General features: G+C 38.6%; 1 protein-coding gene across 1 annotated transcript in view; it reads left to right on the top strand.

Annotated features, from left to right (window-relative positions):
* LOC139691166 (uncharacterized) overlaps positions 1-17662 on the top strand; it is a 211028-nt gene that overhangs the window by 25122 nt on the left and 168244 nt on the right. Inside the window, exon 2 of the mRNA XM_071588885.1 lies at positions 3597-3739. Within this exon, the coding sequence (XP_071444986.1) occupies positions 3715-3739 (25 nt within the window). The 5' untranslated portion in view covers positions 3597-3714. The remainder of the gene's footprint in view (positions 1-3596; positions 3740-17662) is intronic.

Below are 17662 nucleotides of genomic sequence, written 5' to 3'. Positions count from 1 at the left end.
CACTTCCTTGTGGGAATCCCGATGTCACCCTCTTTTTTTTCAAAATGCACTTCTAATTTGACCCTTTGGGTTCGACCATCCTTGAAATTTTTGACCCACGAGATTACTCTTCCATTTGTGTGTGGTGGTTATTTGCCCATCTTCAGTATTAAGCGATCGTGGTCAACTTTGTCAAAGGCTTTTGACAGGCGGACTATTAAAGCATTCACTTCTATTCCCGCATCCATAGAGTCGGATATTTCTTGGCAGAACCCTAATAGCCGAGTTTCGCAAGAGTGCATTTTTCTAAAACCATGTTGGCAACTGTACAACCAATTCTCACATTTCCACAAATCCCAGAGATCATCAGCAATTATCTTTTCTAATAGCTTGCATACAACTTAATCAATGCGCTCAAACGATAAAAAGTTTGAGACGGCCTCAAAAATGGCTATAATTAGAATTTTTAATTTAGTGCGAATGATTCTAATGATATTGCCGACTCAGCGTAAGTTGTGACAATCAGTAATAATACAGCATGATAAATTAGTGGGTAAGACATTTGCAAACTCTCTCAAGAGCTGCTTATTCATATGAATATGATGGCCATTTGCCGCACCAAATCCTTTCAAAGTGACTTTCTCGGTACCAAAAGTTTCTTTGAAGCCGCTTTTACTGCCATCAAGCAAAAAAATTACCATGCCTTCCTTGATTTTGGCATGTCGTGGGTCTAAACAAGCTAGCTGCTTCCTCATCCTTTTTGCCGATCACCCAGATGAAGACAGTTATGGTCCAGTCGGGTCTTTCTTCTCTAAATAAGGCTCATTTTTATAAACTTAACCAGATTTCCTGTTAAATCGGTCCATCGAAATATTTTAAAAATCAGGGAAATACGTACCTTCAAATTCGTACCATTAATCCAGCAGACCCATATTGCGGAAATCCTGATTCCATTACCTTAAAGTGTAGGAGCTTTGAAAATATCTGGGTGGAAATTCCAACCATTTAAAACATTATTTTCTATAATAAATTCTCCAAGCGAATACACATTTACTGTATTTTTTTGAGACTATAGGAATAAGACTTTATCAGATTAATACATATTGTTAATTATGTTAGCAAAAAGTTTTGGTCAGCTGTTACAAATTATTTAAAATTAATCTACCGAATATCTACATTCAAAATTCATGCTCAACTGCAAGAACTAAAATGGCAAGAAAGTAGAAACATTAATAATTGATGATCTAAAAGAAAACGATGTTTTTCAATAGAGAGCGCTTGCCTAAAACCATTGAAGAAGAAAAATCTTTGTTTGCGAAGAATTTCTCACGTAAGTAACGACAAGAAACTCACGGAACTCAGTATTTAACTCGAGCAGCTCAAGGATGTCTTCGTGATTATCAGTTTGTTGTCCTGGATGGGCACCGCTACCTCTAGTTAGTGCATAGACACTGCTTATATATACCACAGTGGACAATGAAATGATACGTATACCAATAGGGGGTATTTTCGGATCGTAATCTCAACAGGAGATCATAAATATCTATCTAATAAACTTCGATTTTTTACTTTAATAAATGCCACTGTAGGTAATTTAAAAAAGGATAATCAGATAATGTTTTATTTGTTGTAACAAAATTATCTGTATTTTAGCTTAGGTTTAAAATAAACGTTGGAGTTCTGCAAGACTTTAAAATGAAAAAAAAACCTCAGTTCCCCAATTAAAAAAGGCCAGAAAGAAAGTTGTGCGTTGAATCAGCATGTGCCATTTAGGCATCGGAATAGTTATTTTTCGACATAATTCACTCCTTTTACCAATAATTTTGTTTTATATCTTTAGTGGTCACAGCAGCTTTAAAGGTCAAGCAATACTTCAAGTTAATTGTAAGGAAAACAAATTAACTAATTCGTACATCAACGTATGAGTAAAAAGCATTCTGTCAACATAAGCTATGATATGCATGCCCAAAATGAAATTATGATTAGTTTCCTTTCTTCAAGTTACGCCAACAATACTTTCAGCTTCAATAGTATTGCCATAAACATCCCTGTCTCGAACCTACTTCCATTTGTGATGTAATATTTAGTAACGCGCCTTTCTTCTTGAGTATGCGTCGAATCGGTTGAGTCGGTGTAAGGATCCCATAAGGAATCGCCGTATGCTCTCCAATCTGACTGTAAAGGTTTTATGACCTTAACCCATGCCGACCTAACTTCTATCACCGCAACCCACCCACGTGGCTCGGAAAGTGGGTGGAGAGCGAAGTTGTGCGTTTTCCTTTTAAGTTTCATGCTAGCGGAGTGGGTGGGGATGAATGGCTCCCCTTAAAAGTTCGCCTTCGTGCTCAAATCGGATCGAGTTGGTTAGAATTGGAGGGGAAAGCACCGACTGTTAACCTCGCCGTCATTTTGTACTTAATTGGACTCTCTATTCTCATTACCACTGCGTTTACACGCCGGTTTAATGCCCTCTCCAGAGTCGAAAGTCTTTATTTCGCTGCGAGATCCCCTCACGCGCCCTTTTTGCGTCCAATATTTCGTGCTCCAGGCCGATAATCTAAACATTTCTAAAGGTTAAGTATGTATGTTTCACCGTGGGACTGGCTCCGCTCGTGGCGTTTTGAAAATTGTCTCAAATCAAATCTCTCCTTTTTCAATTTTAAGAGAACCCATGTACCCGGGAATATCCGAACTTGGAAAACTAGAAGAACATTAAAAGGTCCTCATGCTGTCAACTCATCGTGTTGGAGAATAAAAATGAGAACATTTGGACGCGTTTCTTTTATTTGGCTGAGTTCCGAGATCTCTGGTGACGGTCTCACGTGAAAGCTTACGAAGCCGCTGCCTGACGCTTGAAGTTCTTCAAACGAGTGCGATTCTATCAAATTTGATTTCTTTCGACTGTAGAAATTTAACTTAAAAGCATATTATTTCAAATCGTAATCTGAGAAGACAGGAAAACTTTTTAAATTTAATCTATGGATCGTACTTCATTAGCTTTAATATTCGATACAATATGTATCATCTTCTCAGCCGTACAGTTGGAGGAGCGATATCGCGGTTTCGAAACTGGTTGTTATAAAACATTACTTAATAGGTGTTGCAGAATGGCTATATTTTTCTATTTTTTTTACGGGTATGGTAGGAGTAGAGACATCCTAACCAAACCTTCCTTGTTTATTCCAGTAGCAACATACATGGTCATACAACACTGCTATACGTTGATTAAGGGGGTACTTGGTCACACTTAAATTCCCCTTTTGTCTTCAATCGCTTAAGATGTCCGATATGAGATTTTTACAGTTATTATGAATGTTTATTCCAATATATGACGCTTGATATTATCACATCATTTTTTTTCTTTTTAATGGATGTTCAATTAAAATGTTACGCCAATAAATGCCTTAAATTCAATTTAAAGCTATCCCGGTCCCGTTATAACGTTAGTAAATATCGTTCTTGTGCACTATAGAGCTATAACTGTCAATCAGTACTATGGAGTTAATAGTGAAGATACTGTTCATAGTCCTCACTAAAGATACGATATCTCGGGGTTTTTATTTATGGTTTGGTCTTAAACTCTTCATTCTAAAATAATCCATTCTTTTCTCTTCCAGGACAAGGTAGTTGCCACCAAGAGAGCAGAATCCTCGGTGTGATAGGCGGCGGAGAAGGAGAGATCGCTCGAGAGAGGAAGGGGACACTTCCAAGGTCCCCACCTCAAATGCAGTGGAAATGCAGCCTGGGATCTTCTTTATAGGTAAGTTAGTGAATATATTCGCTTCACATGTTGCCTGCTTCCTACGGTGTACGAGAGGCTTTTTAGTGCGCACAAATCGACGAGTGAAATGATAGAATTTGACCCCAACCTCCAAAAACAGCAAATAAACTTTCAGAGGAACTCGTTCCCCATATATGATCAGTACTATGGAGTAGATTTACCGGTATGAAGATCAATGTCGGACCTTTCGACCACTAAATTTATCAAAGTTTTCGTTTTATCAATTGAATTGATAATAAATGCTTCATTCGGTTAACGAAGACATTCGATTAACAAACTTATCGATAGGAACATCATTTATAAAATTACCCAAAAGTAAGAAATGTCATCTCTAGTTATCAAAAGATAATCGGTGCTTATGTTGAGCTTCGTGTAAAAAATAGTTCAGTGGCATTAACTCTCAATCCCTGTCGCGTGTCTTGTAAAGGTTCCGGCCGGCTCCGCATTTGATACGGATGAGTGCACTTGCACTGGGGTTTCTGTTCCTCGTCCGAGTAGGCGCATAGGACTCCGCTCTCTTGTTATTCGAGGTTATATAATCGCGAGCGAATTAAATTGAGTGTGGCTGCTCGAAATCGGGCGTTCACCGTTTGCCACTCGAATACGAAACGTTTTTCTCTGTTATAAAAGCAATACGACGAGTGTTCTAGTTAACTGCATAGCCGCTCGAAACGATTAGAGGCCCCGCGGATTGATCTGAAAGAGGGCGTGGTCATGGTTGCCTTATTTTCGAGCGAAGGATTTCACCATTCTCCGGTGATCTGCATGTTAGCCCACAACTCTGCAAGTAAGACTTTTTCACCTATCACTCGAGGATAATGAGACTTTTCAGTTCACGATTCGTCAATAAAAATGACATCGTCTCTTTTGAGTCAGACTCTAATGGAGTCACTTTTTATGATTATGCTTTGTTTCTTGAAACTCCCATGTATCATTACTATCCTCACTCAAACGCCTTTACTGGACGATATGGGGATTTCCCAATATACTTTCCTCACAGCGTTGACCCCGAATATTGGCTAACCTGGTACATGCTTTATTTGTTGTGCTTTTAGAATATAACTGTGGGGGAATTTATCTTAACTTAATTTATCTTAAGAAAGGAAATATTTGGGTTCCCCATCATTCCAGTAAGTTGATATAATTTTTTAGTCTCTGATCCGTATGTGTATGTAGATATACTATATGTGTACGTATACATATTTGTGTATTTATACTTGTGTGTGTGTGTGTACGCGTGTGTGTGTATATATATATATATATATATATATATATATATACACACACACACACACATATATATATATATATACACACACACACATATATATATATATATATATATATATATATATATATAATTTGGCGAAATCTCTATAAACTGAAAACATCAAGAAGAGGAAAGTTTAAGTCGCCATTAGAAAGAAATAAAAAAAAGCTTCATGAGAATAGCCATAGGTTAATAAGAAAGGACAAACGAGAGGAGTTAGAGCTGAATCATTGACTCTTTTGTTCACATTAATCGATGGATCAACGTTAATACAGCGGTTTTTGTGGATGAGAAATTTTATCTAACCAAGAAATTAGTAAGGGGGTCTGGACAAAATTGGTTATTCCTTGTATGAAAATCACAGAGAAAAAAATGCAAAGCGAAATTCGGCATTCGTGAAGCCATAATTTAGATAAGCAAGGACAGCGAGGCAGCGCATTTGAAACCGAATAGTCTGCGTCTGAAAGATATTCATCTTCCCTGCGGGAATCCATCAAAAATAGGCGCCTAGTGGCAAACCACATAGGCAAATGAATCTCCTGATGGGGAGCGGGTTGTGAATCGCCATTTGAAGTGCTCGTGAAACGAGCCGAAGCTGGGGTAAGAGAGAGAGTGAAACCTGTCAATATAATCCTTTTTGCGGGTGACTCCGCTCTTCTAAATACGTCTCGTTTTCTTTCTCATTTCCAATTCCCTTTCCTTCAGTTATCTCTCTCCGAATGCTGCTGGCATTACCCCGGGAAAGCGCGAGTTTACTACGTAGCGATGAGGTTGTTAGGCGTAGATGCCGTGGGTTAACTGGGAAGGACAGAACGGTAGGGGAGGCTAACGCCGACGGGGGGTAAGTTGGGATGGTTTCTTTACGGAGTAAATGCGCGTGAGGGACTCAAGTGGTCGTCTCGCTTGCTCCGCTACAGCGCGGATTAGGGCAGATGCGGATATCAACTTTATATTTGCAAGTATTTGCAATTAAATGGCCATCACGAATAAAAAGTGGGAAGTTTCTAAATACTGTTAAAAATTAAAATTAGCTATGAAAACACGCACTCATTGTAAATTGTATTACGTTATGCTAAGAGCGGGGGTTCCAGAAAACCAGCAGTGAAAATTATGCATAGAAGTCTGGATAAGAATTAAAGAAATATTTGATAAAATTAAATGATTATTTAAACGCTGTATTTCGATAACTATATGGTCTGCTTTACGGTTCTTATGAAAGCTAGACGTTGCCTGTATTCTGCAAACAAATTCTTGCGTGTCGGACCATTTGGCTTGGTTGCTCAAATTGGAGCGTGTAGGTAAAGGTCACGGATTTGAATGCCTCCTCAGATTGTGTTGCATGCATTTTTCCAAGCTGATATTTTGGTGAGATATTACCTCGGCCTCAGGAAAATCCTAATAACTACAACCTTTAATGAAAGATAGCGTTCTGAAGTTTTCTTCAATGTTGATAATGACGGTAGAAGGCGTTCCAGTATCCTGTGGCTAAGCCACATTTTCAAGGGTCAAGGGTGAGAATTGGTGTTTTAATCAAAAAAAAAATGAATATATACAATGCTGTTGTTTTATCCATAAATATTCTTCGTTTCAGTGTACTAACACTCGATTTAATTAATTTGATTAATAAAATTACCTCTATCATGAGTTTTGATCTGGCTAGAATTTTGGAGACGTCAATTGAGGAAGGTAGATATGGATAAGAGGCAGAAAGATTGAAGGAAAGTGTTGGATGAAATCAAAAACTCACAGAGTGGGAGTTGAAACAGATTTTGCGAGAAAAAAATGCAAACACGGACTATGTTGGAGATATATCAATAATATAGGGGGAAGAAAATGCTACATCAATAAAACGTTAAGTATCAAACAAAGGTAATTATATCAATTTCTTGGGCCATTTAACATATATTTACTGAAATGTTTGTTAAAGATAACGGGTTCACCTCAAAACTCCTTCAGATATGATAATGTACTAATGCACTTTTTACGGAACCAGGTAGTCAAATGCCGAGCAAAATCACCTCCTTAGTGTAAGGTTTCACTAGTTTCTTCGGATGTCCTTTTCAATACTATATTTCTCTCTCAGCATCTTCTTTATCGCGACGGTAGATCAGCTCATTCATCCTTCTGCCTAGGTTCTGAATAAACTAGCGTAGCACCTTGTGCACATTACGCCCTTATATTTGCTCACTCGGGTTATTCATCTATTTGCTCAATTTTTTCCTTAGCTGAATACATTTTCTATCATTATGAGTGTAGATTCTTTACTTTGTCGAAATTCTATTTCCAATTCCAATCGTATTCCACGGAAGTAAAGAATGATAACTTTTGGGAGTTCTTAAGTTCGCACTTGCAATGCAACTTTGATTGCTGCTAATTTTATCTATTTCGTTTCACATTTCCAGACAATCTGCCACAGGAGCAATATTCTATTGTAAGAAATAGTATTTTTTTCTCTGGTTTTAGTCAATGGCTCTAAATAATCATCAGGCGTTGAAATCTCCCATTTAACTGTAAGAGCTAAAACGGGAAAATTCAATGCCTGAATTTCATTGATTTCATTCTTATTTTCTACCAGCCTACACCTCCCCACTACACCGTGCATACACCATACCTTATCTTGCTAGCTGCGAATATGAAATGATATCCATAGATTACTGCAATCATATTTTAAATGATTCATGGAAATAAACAGAGGTATATGTTGAATTCCACTTTCACCGTTTTTTATACGTATAATATAAGAAGGCTGCAACCCATTCCTCGTGAAGCGTGCTGTACGTAGACACCAAATTTTGGTCAAAATGTCACTTAATGCCATATGAAGTCCAATAAATATATCCCATTTAAAATCCCATAAATAAATATTTGTAACATATAAATCTAAATTATTATTTTAATATCAAAGTTAAATACATGCACAATTCGACATAATATGTGTTAATGTAAATTCATTTGGATTAGGTTTTTAATATAAAGCATATCGCTAGGGTTGACCATTCTGAACAAGAGGAATAGCTACTTAATGTAAGCATTGTGAAAAATTATATTAGGATATTGAGCCTAGGGCTTTTTGGCCAACTTCTCTTTCTATTCCGTTCACAGTTATGTCTTTGCCTCTTGAAGTTAGATTTTGCCTCTGAACGAATTGAGATGTACTAGGGTTCATAAAAATCGCGAAACACCAGAGATTTTCGATATGTTCTTCACTGATGGCGCGTGACCCATATATTCTCAGCGCTACCCACAAAGTCACGATTCTGCTTTTCATACCTGTAGATGCGTTGTCTTGACTTTGAAATTGTGGGTGATGTGAACTCCTCTTATGTAATCGAATACACTAACAACTTAGGCTGCTCTCAAATCATTTTCTTAAAGGAAACTATAGCTGTTTAAATGTAGAACCCAAAACTATGACGCAATTATTAACTACCTATGCGAATGCATATAATGTTTCAATACTTTCAACGTTTTTGAATTTTTGTCAGTGGGATGATTTACAGAACTTTACTTTATGCAACCCCAAAATTATAAAATGTTTAGAATATCATTAGAGTTGAGGCGGGTTTATAAAATAATGATAAAAACATAAAATAGTAAAAAATGGCATTACATCATGGGAAAATTTTCGAAACCTCTTTACTCTTCTTTGATGAAGTGAGCTGCCTTTTATACCTAAACTTTTACCTTTGCAATATTCTTCTAGATCTTCACTGGGGAATTTGGACATTAAAAATGGACATGAAAACGTTCTCAATAATATATACTGTATTAATTTTGGTGCCGATTCATCATTTCCGCATGTGGTAAATTTCACCAGAACTTTTGTAATTTAGAGCCACGAATTATACACACGCAATGACATTAGATGCTTCCTCTAATTCAACGAATGAGAAAATTTTGCACCTCAGAGAATCCATACTTTATTATCACTTTTTTATTAACTTTTGAATGCTGATGCAGAACTTTTTCGTATTAGTAGGAAAGAATTATCCATCCCATTATTTCAAAATAATAATGAGAGCACGATATTTTTCTCATTTTTAGAGTTTCCATTTGTTAATTGATCACAAAGATTTTCTTTTAGTTAAAAATTTTACATGCATAGAAAAATTTACTGCAATCCATATAAAATATAAATGGTGTATTACTGTTTTTATAAACTAAAGTAACTAAAATATATCTGAGTAACACGTCAGCCCGTGCCCGGAGCTCACTTGCTACAACTAAGTTGTGGTCTCTCCATTTAGTTGGGTCCTGAAAAGCATTTGAGCTTTTTGTAATCACATACCAACTAAAATGACGTTTTCATGTCTTCCTTTAAAAATTAAATTACTGCTTGAAATTGCCTATAGCTTTAGTGTATGCTGTCTGTCAACACAAATAAATTTTAAGCAAGAAACAAAAGGGGCAGGTAATACATATTAATACCAATCATGTAATACATTTGACTCTTTAATCCATTGACCGACCTTTCACTCTGAGAGGGCAAAAGAGAGCAGCAACGACAGCGTTTGGGCATATTGCCTTCATCTTCAAAAACACTCTCTGAATAACCGCACGAGAAAGCTGTTCTCGGGCAACCGAGCGGGATCACAAGAGGTATGGTTGAAAAAATTCATAGCCACGCATTGGGAAAAGATTCCTGCTTCCAACTTAAAAGGTCAAAGGGCGACGAAACTTGAAAAATTGTATTCTTTGACCACAAAAATAGAAAATAATGACATCAGTTTTAGTAACAAGTGTCCATCAAATCACTAGGGATAAACGCACTTACAAAGGCTCTCGTGCAAAAGAACATTTTGTTAATGAAAGATGTATTTAGGCTTGCTTTGAGTTGCCAGAATAAATCATTATGAATAGCCTTATGTTATTTGAACATCTTTTCCCACTGGTACCTCTACTCAGAAATTCAACGTGTGTTTCGTCTAAAAAAAAACTTGATGCCCTCGGACTTGGGACGGTGGAATGCTTGGTTGATGATTGGGATGAGGTATTTAATTAGTTTTTTCGCTTTGCTTGACCGTTTTCTTTCACCAAAAAAGCCCGTCGCGCTGATGTCAGTGAGCTCGTTGTAAGAACAGAACCTTCTTAAAGGGCAACTGGGTCTCCTCTCTCTCAATGTCCCTCTTCCATGAAACCTTCCACCTTGAAGAATTTATCCTCCTGCTCGCCACTTCTCACTCACTCTCAACTTCTACCATATCTCACTCCGCCCCCGCCCAATGTCATCCCTCTTGAACCTAGTACGAGTCGATTGTGATGCAATGAAAAAGGCCAACAATAAATGCAATTGGATAAATAATGAACCCACGATGCCCTTTTGTTGTTAAACTAATAAATGAATTATTTTTTTCTCTTATTCCTGAGGGTATTGTGAAATATTTATTGAGCTCAACGAATGGTATTTCTATGGGAAATAACTACACTCAAAGCAAGGATTAGACGTTCTGATGAGCCGCCAAGCTCTCTTTATCTTTCGCATTGATAAAAACGTTTGCTCTCTAAAACACTACGTACATATTCCTTAAGTCCCTCGTTTTTTTCTTCCTAACTACCTCGCTCGTGCACTATTGTACATGCTTTGCTGGGCAGACACAATATTATAAGAATAATTCGAAATATTTTTTCATGCACGACTATCTAACCTTCTGACTATAATTCAACAGAAATATTTCTTATTTGAGCTTTCTCATCCGCATGACGATGGTAACTTGTATTTTTCATGTCAGTTAGGTTCCTTTTCGTCGATCGTTACGAATTATTTAGCGTGCATTTTCTTTTTCACAGAATAGAATGAGATGCATAAAAATGAGAATTTTAGGGTGTGTTTATATGCATGTAAAAAAACCATAAACACAGTGGTACCCGAAGGTCGGTTTGGTTTGGTGATGATAGAGTTCACCCAGTACTAAGCCCGACGACATGTGAAATTCACACATAAGGGTAGGGGGGCCAGTTCCTTTTCCTGTGGTTTATGGTTTCTCAGGAAGATCTGGTACCCGAAAAATCACATAACTTGTGGAGCTGCAGGTTCCCAGAGAGGCTTTCTCGGGAATCAACCCAGGCGCTTCGGTCAGTAGTCCAACGCTCTACCCCTGGACTACCACGACCCATTATTCATGTGAATATTAACCTATTTTATTCTTGATTTACGGTATGATAGGTTCGTAGATAGAGCCCTTGGGAACAAATAGCAGGGTTCAATTGTGTCAATTTTATGGATACCACAACTTTCTGAAAATCTGTCAGCGGCAGAGGAATAAAAACTACCATCCTTATCATGAATGTGCAAACCATAAGCCGTGTAGGTACAAGTGAACTTTATCCTTAAATATAAAGCTGAGTCATGGCTAAACGATTTCAGCTTTGATTATTGATCCTTGCTTTTCTTGAAAGTTTAACATGAATATTTTTGCCACCTGTCCATAGTTCTCCATACTAAAGGTTACTATTTAATGTTATTTCTCATGTATTCGTACACCTACATTCCCAAGTATGTTCCAGCAGACGTTAATATCCCTAATTCTCCACACACCAGTAAGAAAACTGTCACCGATTCCATTTAATTGTTGACACCTCGAGGTGGAAGATCCAGTGATACATCATTCATATTTAGGGTAAGAACTGGAATGATAAGGTTAGGGGAACTAGACAGATGCAAATATGTGACCTTTTCCAAAGCTAGCTACCGAAAAAGATGCTATGGGTTAAAACGGCTAGTCTTTATAGCAACGAAAATAAATTAAACCTTAGGAGCTTGACTCTAGAGTAAGGTTCCTTTACAAAGAACAGCATCCATATTATAGTCGTAAGAGTAGAAATGCACTACCCTCTCCGTTTGACCGTTTGACTCTTTCGAATTCTCATAATTTACCTGATCAGTGCAAAACTACTGGAGGAAAAATTAAAAGGTCACTCAATTAATTTTCATGTATTTTATCAAATCGAATGAACGGTAAATGATTAGACGTGACCATTTGCCATACTGATAAACTGCTTTGAATGGCATGGTTGGTAAAATTTCAAATTGTAAGCTGAAATTATGAAAATCTGAATCTATTTCTGTGAAGCTATCGGATGCAGGAGCGGCTGGTATTTTTTCATTCTTATTTATCGCTCACCCATTTCAAGACTCTGAGTCAACATTTTCATATAAGTGTTCGTATTATAGAAGGCAAAGATTGCTACAATACTTCTTTTAGTATTTGTTCAAACATTTTCCCGTTAGAAAGTAAAATTCAATGTGCAATATATGTCAAATTTAGTACGTAGCACAAGTCACACTGAATCGCAGAGTATTGGCTAAAAAGATACATTTATAGTGGAAATTATATGCCTTTTAACGTGCTTATTTCACTGAAATTGAATAGAATGTATTCCTTAAGGAAATAAGCTTCTAGCTTTTACAAGCATTGTATTTGTAAGGAACTGATTAAGTTCCCATTCAGATTTTTTGTTGTTTCGTTATTCTAATCGCTTGGATAGTTTTCATATATTTTACGAAACACGAACAATTAGTTTAATATCAAAGAAGCCTTTTAGGCTGGTGGAGTAAATTGACACTTTTCTGGAAAGGTCTACGATGAAAGAATAAACAATATCTGAGGATGTTCTATTCTAAGATAGTGTATTCTGTCGAGGATAGAGGTTTTCATACAAACCAGTAAAAAAGCGAAAAGATTTAAAATAGATTAAAATTAAGATAAAGTGACCCTAATACTCAGCAAGTTAAGATATTTATTTGAATATGGGGGGAGATAAATGTAGATGGATAATCATTACCTACTTATTTACTTGATTGATAAATGATATTTTACTGCGAAAGGGATTAATCGCTTTCAAAACAAACGGCTCATTTTTCACAGGAAGATAAATGTACGAATTCCATATGCCAAATCTTAAAAGGTAATTGCATGAGCAGTGAAACTTGAGTGGTGGAGTAACTGATGGCCTGTGACGTAAGAAAGTGTCACCAATTATTAAAATTATTTCATCTCTTTAATACGGTTTGCTCTAATGTGCCCCCATTATTTTGTCACCCGCCCGGACCTCCACCCAACTCTTCAACCAATGTTCTTTCCCTTACCTTGAGGACGGCCGCGGCTCCACCCGCGCAATTTGTCACCTCATCCCGTCGTCCGTCTCTCTGCATGCCTTCGCTTCACTACTTTCCCTCTCTCCTTCCCTTTCCTCCCCCAAAATCCGGAGTCGTAGCTCACGGCCTCTCCATCCGGAGGGGTGGTGGCAACATTCGGGAAGTGTTGACCTCCGAATAGTAATGATGAAGATAAAATAACTCTCCAGAACAACGCGAAAATAACCGCGGGGTCGCTTTTCCCCATCACGTCATGCCCGTTCCGACCGGAGTCTCGGAGGATGGGAGAGCGGATTGACTTTTTCGACGTAGCGGAAAAGCCCACGGATGAAGGTCGTGGGAGGCAACACCGTCCCAAGAGTGCGCGGATGGCGCGTGTGCACACATACACATGCACACAAGCACACACGATTTGTGCGCACGTACGCTCGCGTGCGATCTACGTTGCGCAACGGCCTCTCGGGTGCCGCGTATCGTTGAGTCCGTCCGCGCCGGACTGTGCTCTGGGATGCCGTTAGCCGTTTTTGCCGGTCGAAACTGAAGACGGGAGACGGTCGATTGATATGCATTCTTCACGCTCGGACGGCGTGCCGAGGGGATCGCTACCGCCGTTACTCTCGGGAAAGTGTTGCGTCGAGTGAAATATCCGACATTCCCATCCGCCACTGGCGCAACGGCCTGCACCCCTAACCGATACAACCCCGTTGGACGACGCCAGTTGTTGTCCCCTGCGAGATAACGCTGCTGCTTCTGTTAAAACACTAGCTATCACATGATAGTTAGCATGTTATGTTTGTGTATGTATGTTGTAAATATATATATATATATATATATATATATATATATATATATATATATATATAGAAACAGATTGACAGACACTGTCAGATTATCCAAACAGACAGAGCCTCCGCCCGGCAAGTGGAAAGATCCGGAGTTCAAATCCCGGTCTAGGAAATATTTTTACATTCGTGATCTGCTGGATTCCGCCTTCCCCACCTCTCCTGTGTTCGTCCTTTTTGTGTGTTCGTATCCCTTTTCCTTATATCTGTTTCTATATAAATGAGTAGTTGTACGCCGTTTGGCGGGATGTCGTGTTTGAATGTGTGTGTGTGTGTGTGTACATGTTTTCAGAACCCATAGCAAAATTCGCTCTTCCCCACAGCCGCGGCATCCCAAAACGTGTATGTTGGTTGGCTGGCTATCAGTTTATTGAATATTTACTATTTACATGTCAAAAAGCACACTTACTCCTAGAGAAATAATCATAATTATTGTTAAAAAAATTCATATTATTATTAAAACGTTTAAGCAAATATTTTTGGATAGATATTTTTTCCACCGATATGGCCGGGAATCATTCCAGGAAACGGGAATTCCTTTCAGCGGTAAAAGTAATAACCGCTAGAAATTTTCAAAGTGGCTTCGCCTATTACTTGACTACTGATTTCTATTTATGAATGGTAAAGTTACGAAGTTGATACTGTGACACATTGTTACATTATTCTGATCTTTCATGGTTTATTGAATCATAGTGCAATCATATTTGATTATCAGATCATAGGACTCATAGGTACACTTTTGTCGCCGAATGAACTTCCCGTGGCTAGCCCAATACTCTTATTCCTTCTTCTGGTACTGAGTACTTATTTGCACTCGGGTGGATAATAAATTAGATACACCTTTTTATGTTCTGGGAACTACAAGGATAAAATTTAGATAACTGCTAAGGGATAGATGACGCCTGTTTTTCTTTCACAGTCTCTCTCTTTCATAATTGGGACGTCTTACCCTGACCGTGGAACTACGCTCACAGTGAATACTACAAAAGACCAGTTGGTTTAACGTTACATAAGCGTCACTCTAAAAGAGTTGGCGCTAAAATATTAATGAAGCCAGATACAGTTACTTCTTGAGCTTCCTAGTTGTTAAACGCAGAAAGGAATATTTGACAACAGTTCATTTGTAGTATCAAACATACGTTAACGGTTTGGGAAAATAAAAACGAAGGAATGGAGAAGGGCATACATTGTGATAGAAGGAAACCTGGTATCCCAATTATGATTTTTACAGGGGTAGATAGCCAAATGTACTAATGTAGAGCTTTTCTCCTCCGATGGACGGCTTTTTCCTGCTTTTTAAATGCACATAGCGCTCTAATACGGAATAATATGACTGCGGATACGAACCACTTTCAGCAGAAATCAAACGCGATTTTTCGTCATGGCTATACTATTGAAATGAATCCTTGTCAAAGTCAACAAAGTAGTCCGTTACTTTTCAAGGAAGTTTCTTGTTCGGAACAGCATGATTCGCTTGGCCACAAGTTTCCTAACCTTGAGGTTTTCGGCTTGGGCAAACAGTGCGACGGACATACTTCCGTGTCCAAAAATTGACGGGAATGAGTTTTTCAAACGCATTCATAAGAGCACAGAATGACTTCCATTTTAACACGTACAAGAATGGGACCTATGCTTAAAAAGCGTTTTTGAATAGAGGTCGTTTTCACATAATAATGAGAGCCATTTCATTTTCAATTTATTTTTTCCCCGGTAGATGTGCACTCGTTCCAGTCCTGGATTTGTAAGAACACACACGGCTGTACGCCGGTTACCCCATAAAGCTGAAAAAGAGTCAGCTGTTTTTAAGAAATGGTAATTTTTCGCCCGCATTGATTTCCGTTTCTAAGCAGAATTAATATTATTTATTTGATTTCGAATAGATGTGTCCATGTGTACAACCCATTTTTTAGTTTCTCATCGGTTATGTTGAAAGCTCTCATAAATTTCTTAGCCTCTCAATTATGTTTACCTGTAAATAAAGTATTAAGCTTTTCATCAATGCAGCACCCTTGAATATTTTTATATGGACGTCTGAATATTATATCCTCTCTTACTGTGGAAGGAAGGTAATCTGGTCGCAGAAATATGGGGGACCCCGTGAGATTCAATGAAAATGATTTTGTAATTCGAAGCAAAACCTTGGCGGATTAAAAATAATAGGAATGGCTTTGAGCAAACCGTTCACTACGTGTGTCATCGAGCGGATATATCAAATGCATGCCTAGAGCTCATATTAATTTATCAAATCAGATAATTTACTCTATGAATGTTTCATGATTTACTAGCAAGTCATTATGTACTTACCATTATTAAACTCTTGAGATCGGTGCAGCTCTTGTGGTTTATATTTTCCTGTTCATTACATAAAATCCCTTTGGTCTCCTTTCCTGCAATTTAGAGATTTTGTCATCAAAATGCTGTACAAATTATCAACAGTGGGTAATGTCTTTAGTGCCCATCAAATCATGTTGCCGCGTTTTGAAGAAGAGAATTCACTTATTACCATAGATACTACTATAGCCAACTTAGGTTGGTGCGGGTATTTTAAAAACTACATATTCTGCCTTGTAGATTTTTTTGTCAATATAGGTCACTCTTGTAGAATTGAGATCATTGTAAGTCAGGCGAGATTATTGAACCCATCAACCAGCTTAAAGTTTTTTTAAGAAAACCTCTGCGGTAGATATTTATGAGATTTTTCTTCGGAGATATCCCCGAAAGACAAGATATCTTGAATCTTAACTCTGAACACTCGATAGATGGGAGATATCTTTGAGTTGTTACACAATGGCCAATCTTCTGATCAAGATCAGGTCGACGTAGATCGGAAGTATACATGTTTCTATGATTGGAGATACGTCGGTGGACAATATGGGGCCCAGTATCTTTGCCCCATGTGTCGACCTTTCCCAACCTCAACCTCGCAGTCCCTTCGAATCTTCCCCCATCTTTCTCTCCTAACGACTGCTCATTTCCCTCTGGGTGTCCCCCTACCACCCTTGCTTCCCTCCTACTCTTCTCTTCGCTGCCTCACCCCCTCCACTAACCTGCTGTAATCACGCGGACCCACCCATCGCACGACCCAAGCCCGGAGGCATCGGAGAAGGCGCCCTAGATATTGCGCGCGGAGGAAGGCCGGCAGCGCGTAACGAACTGACCACTTTACAACCTCTTTCCCCTCGCCTCCTCCTCAACGTCCCCCTTTTACCCTCCCCTTCACTATCCACGTCCCGGTGTCTTTCCTCGTCTTACCTGCTCTGCCGTCCTTGTTCCCTCTGCTCCTTTTCTTGTTCCCTCTGCTCCCGTACCCTCTGCTTCTTATGTTGCTCTTCTCTTTGACCAGCTCTCATTATTCTTCTCCTTTCATCCTCCCTCTCTCCTCGCCCCCGCGTCGCCAACTCGCCTCGTTCTCTCCTCGCACCCGCCCTCAGAAGTCGCTTGATCGGCGACTTCCTCTCCCTTTCTCCGCGATCGACCACTCCCTCCCAGTCAGTGGGTAAGGCTCCGTCGATGTCTCGCTCGAAAGGTTTACTAATCATTTTTTTTAGAAAACTTCGGTAATAACTGAGTTCAGTCGCCCCCGGTACTGCATTAGATGTGTAGGATTCCCTTTCAACACGTTATTTGACTTTTTCTGTCTCATGATTTGCTCCATTGGTCTTGACCCGTTAAATCCGTAGGTTATTTCGCAAGAA

This window comes from Hetaerina americana, unplaced genomic scaffold, assembly GCF_022747635.1.
Source record: "Hetaerina americana unplaced genomic scaffold, ioHetAmer1.1.p SCAF_30, whole genome shotgun sequence".
NCBI classification, from domain to species: domain Eukaryota; kingdom Metazoa; phylum Arthropoda; class Insecta; order Odonata; family Calopterygidae; genus Hetaerina; species Hetaerina americana.
Note: the sequence above shows the minus strand (reverse complement) of the source record. Positions and strands in the feature narration are given on the sequence as shown.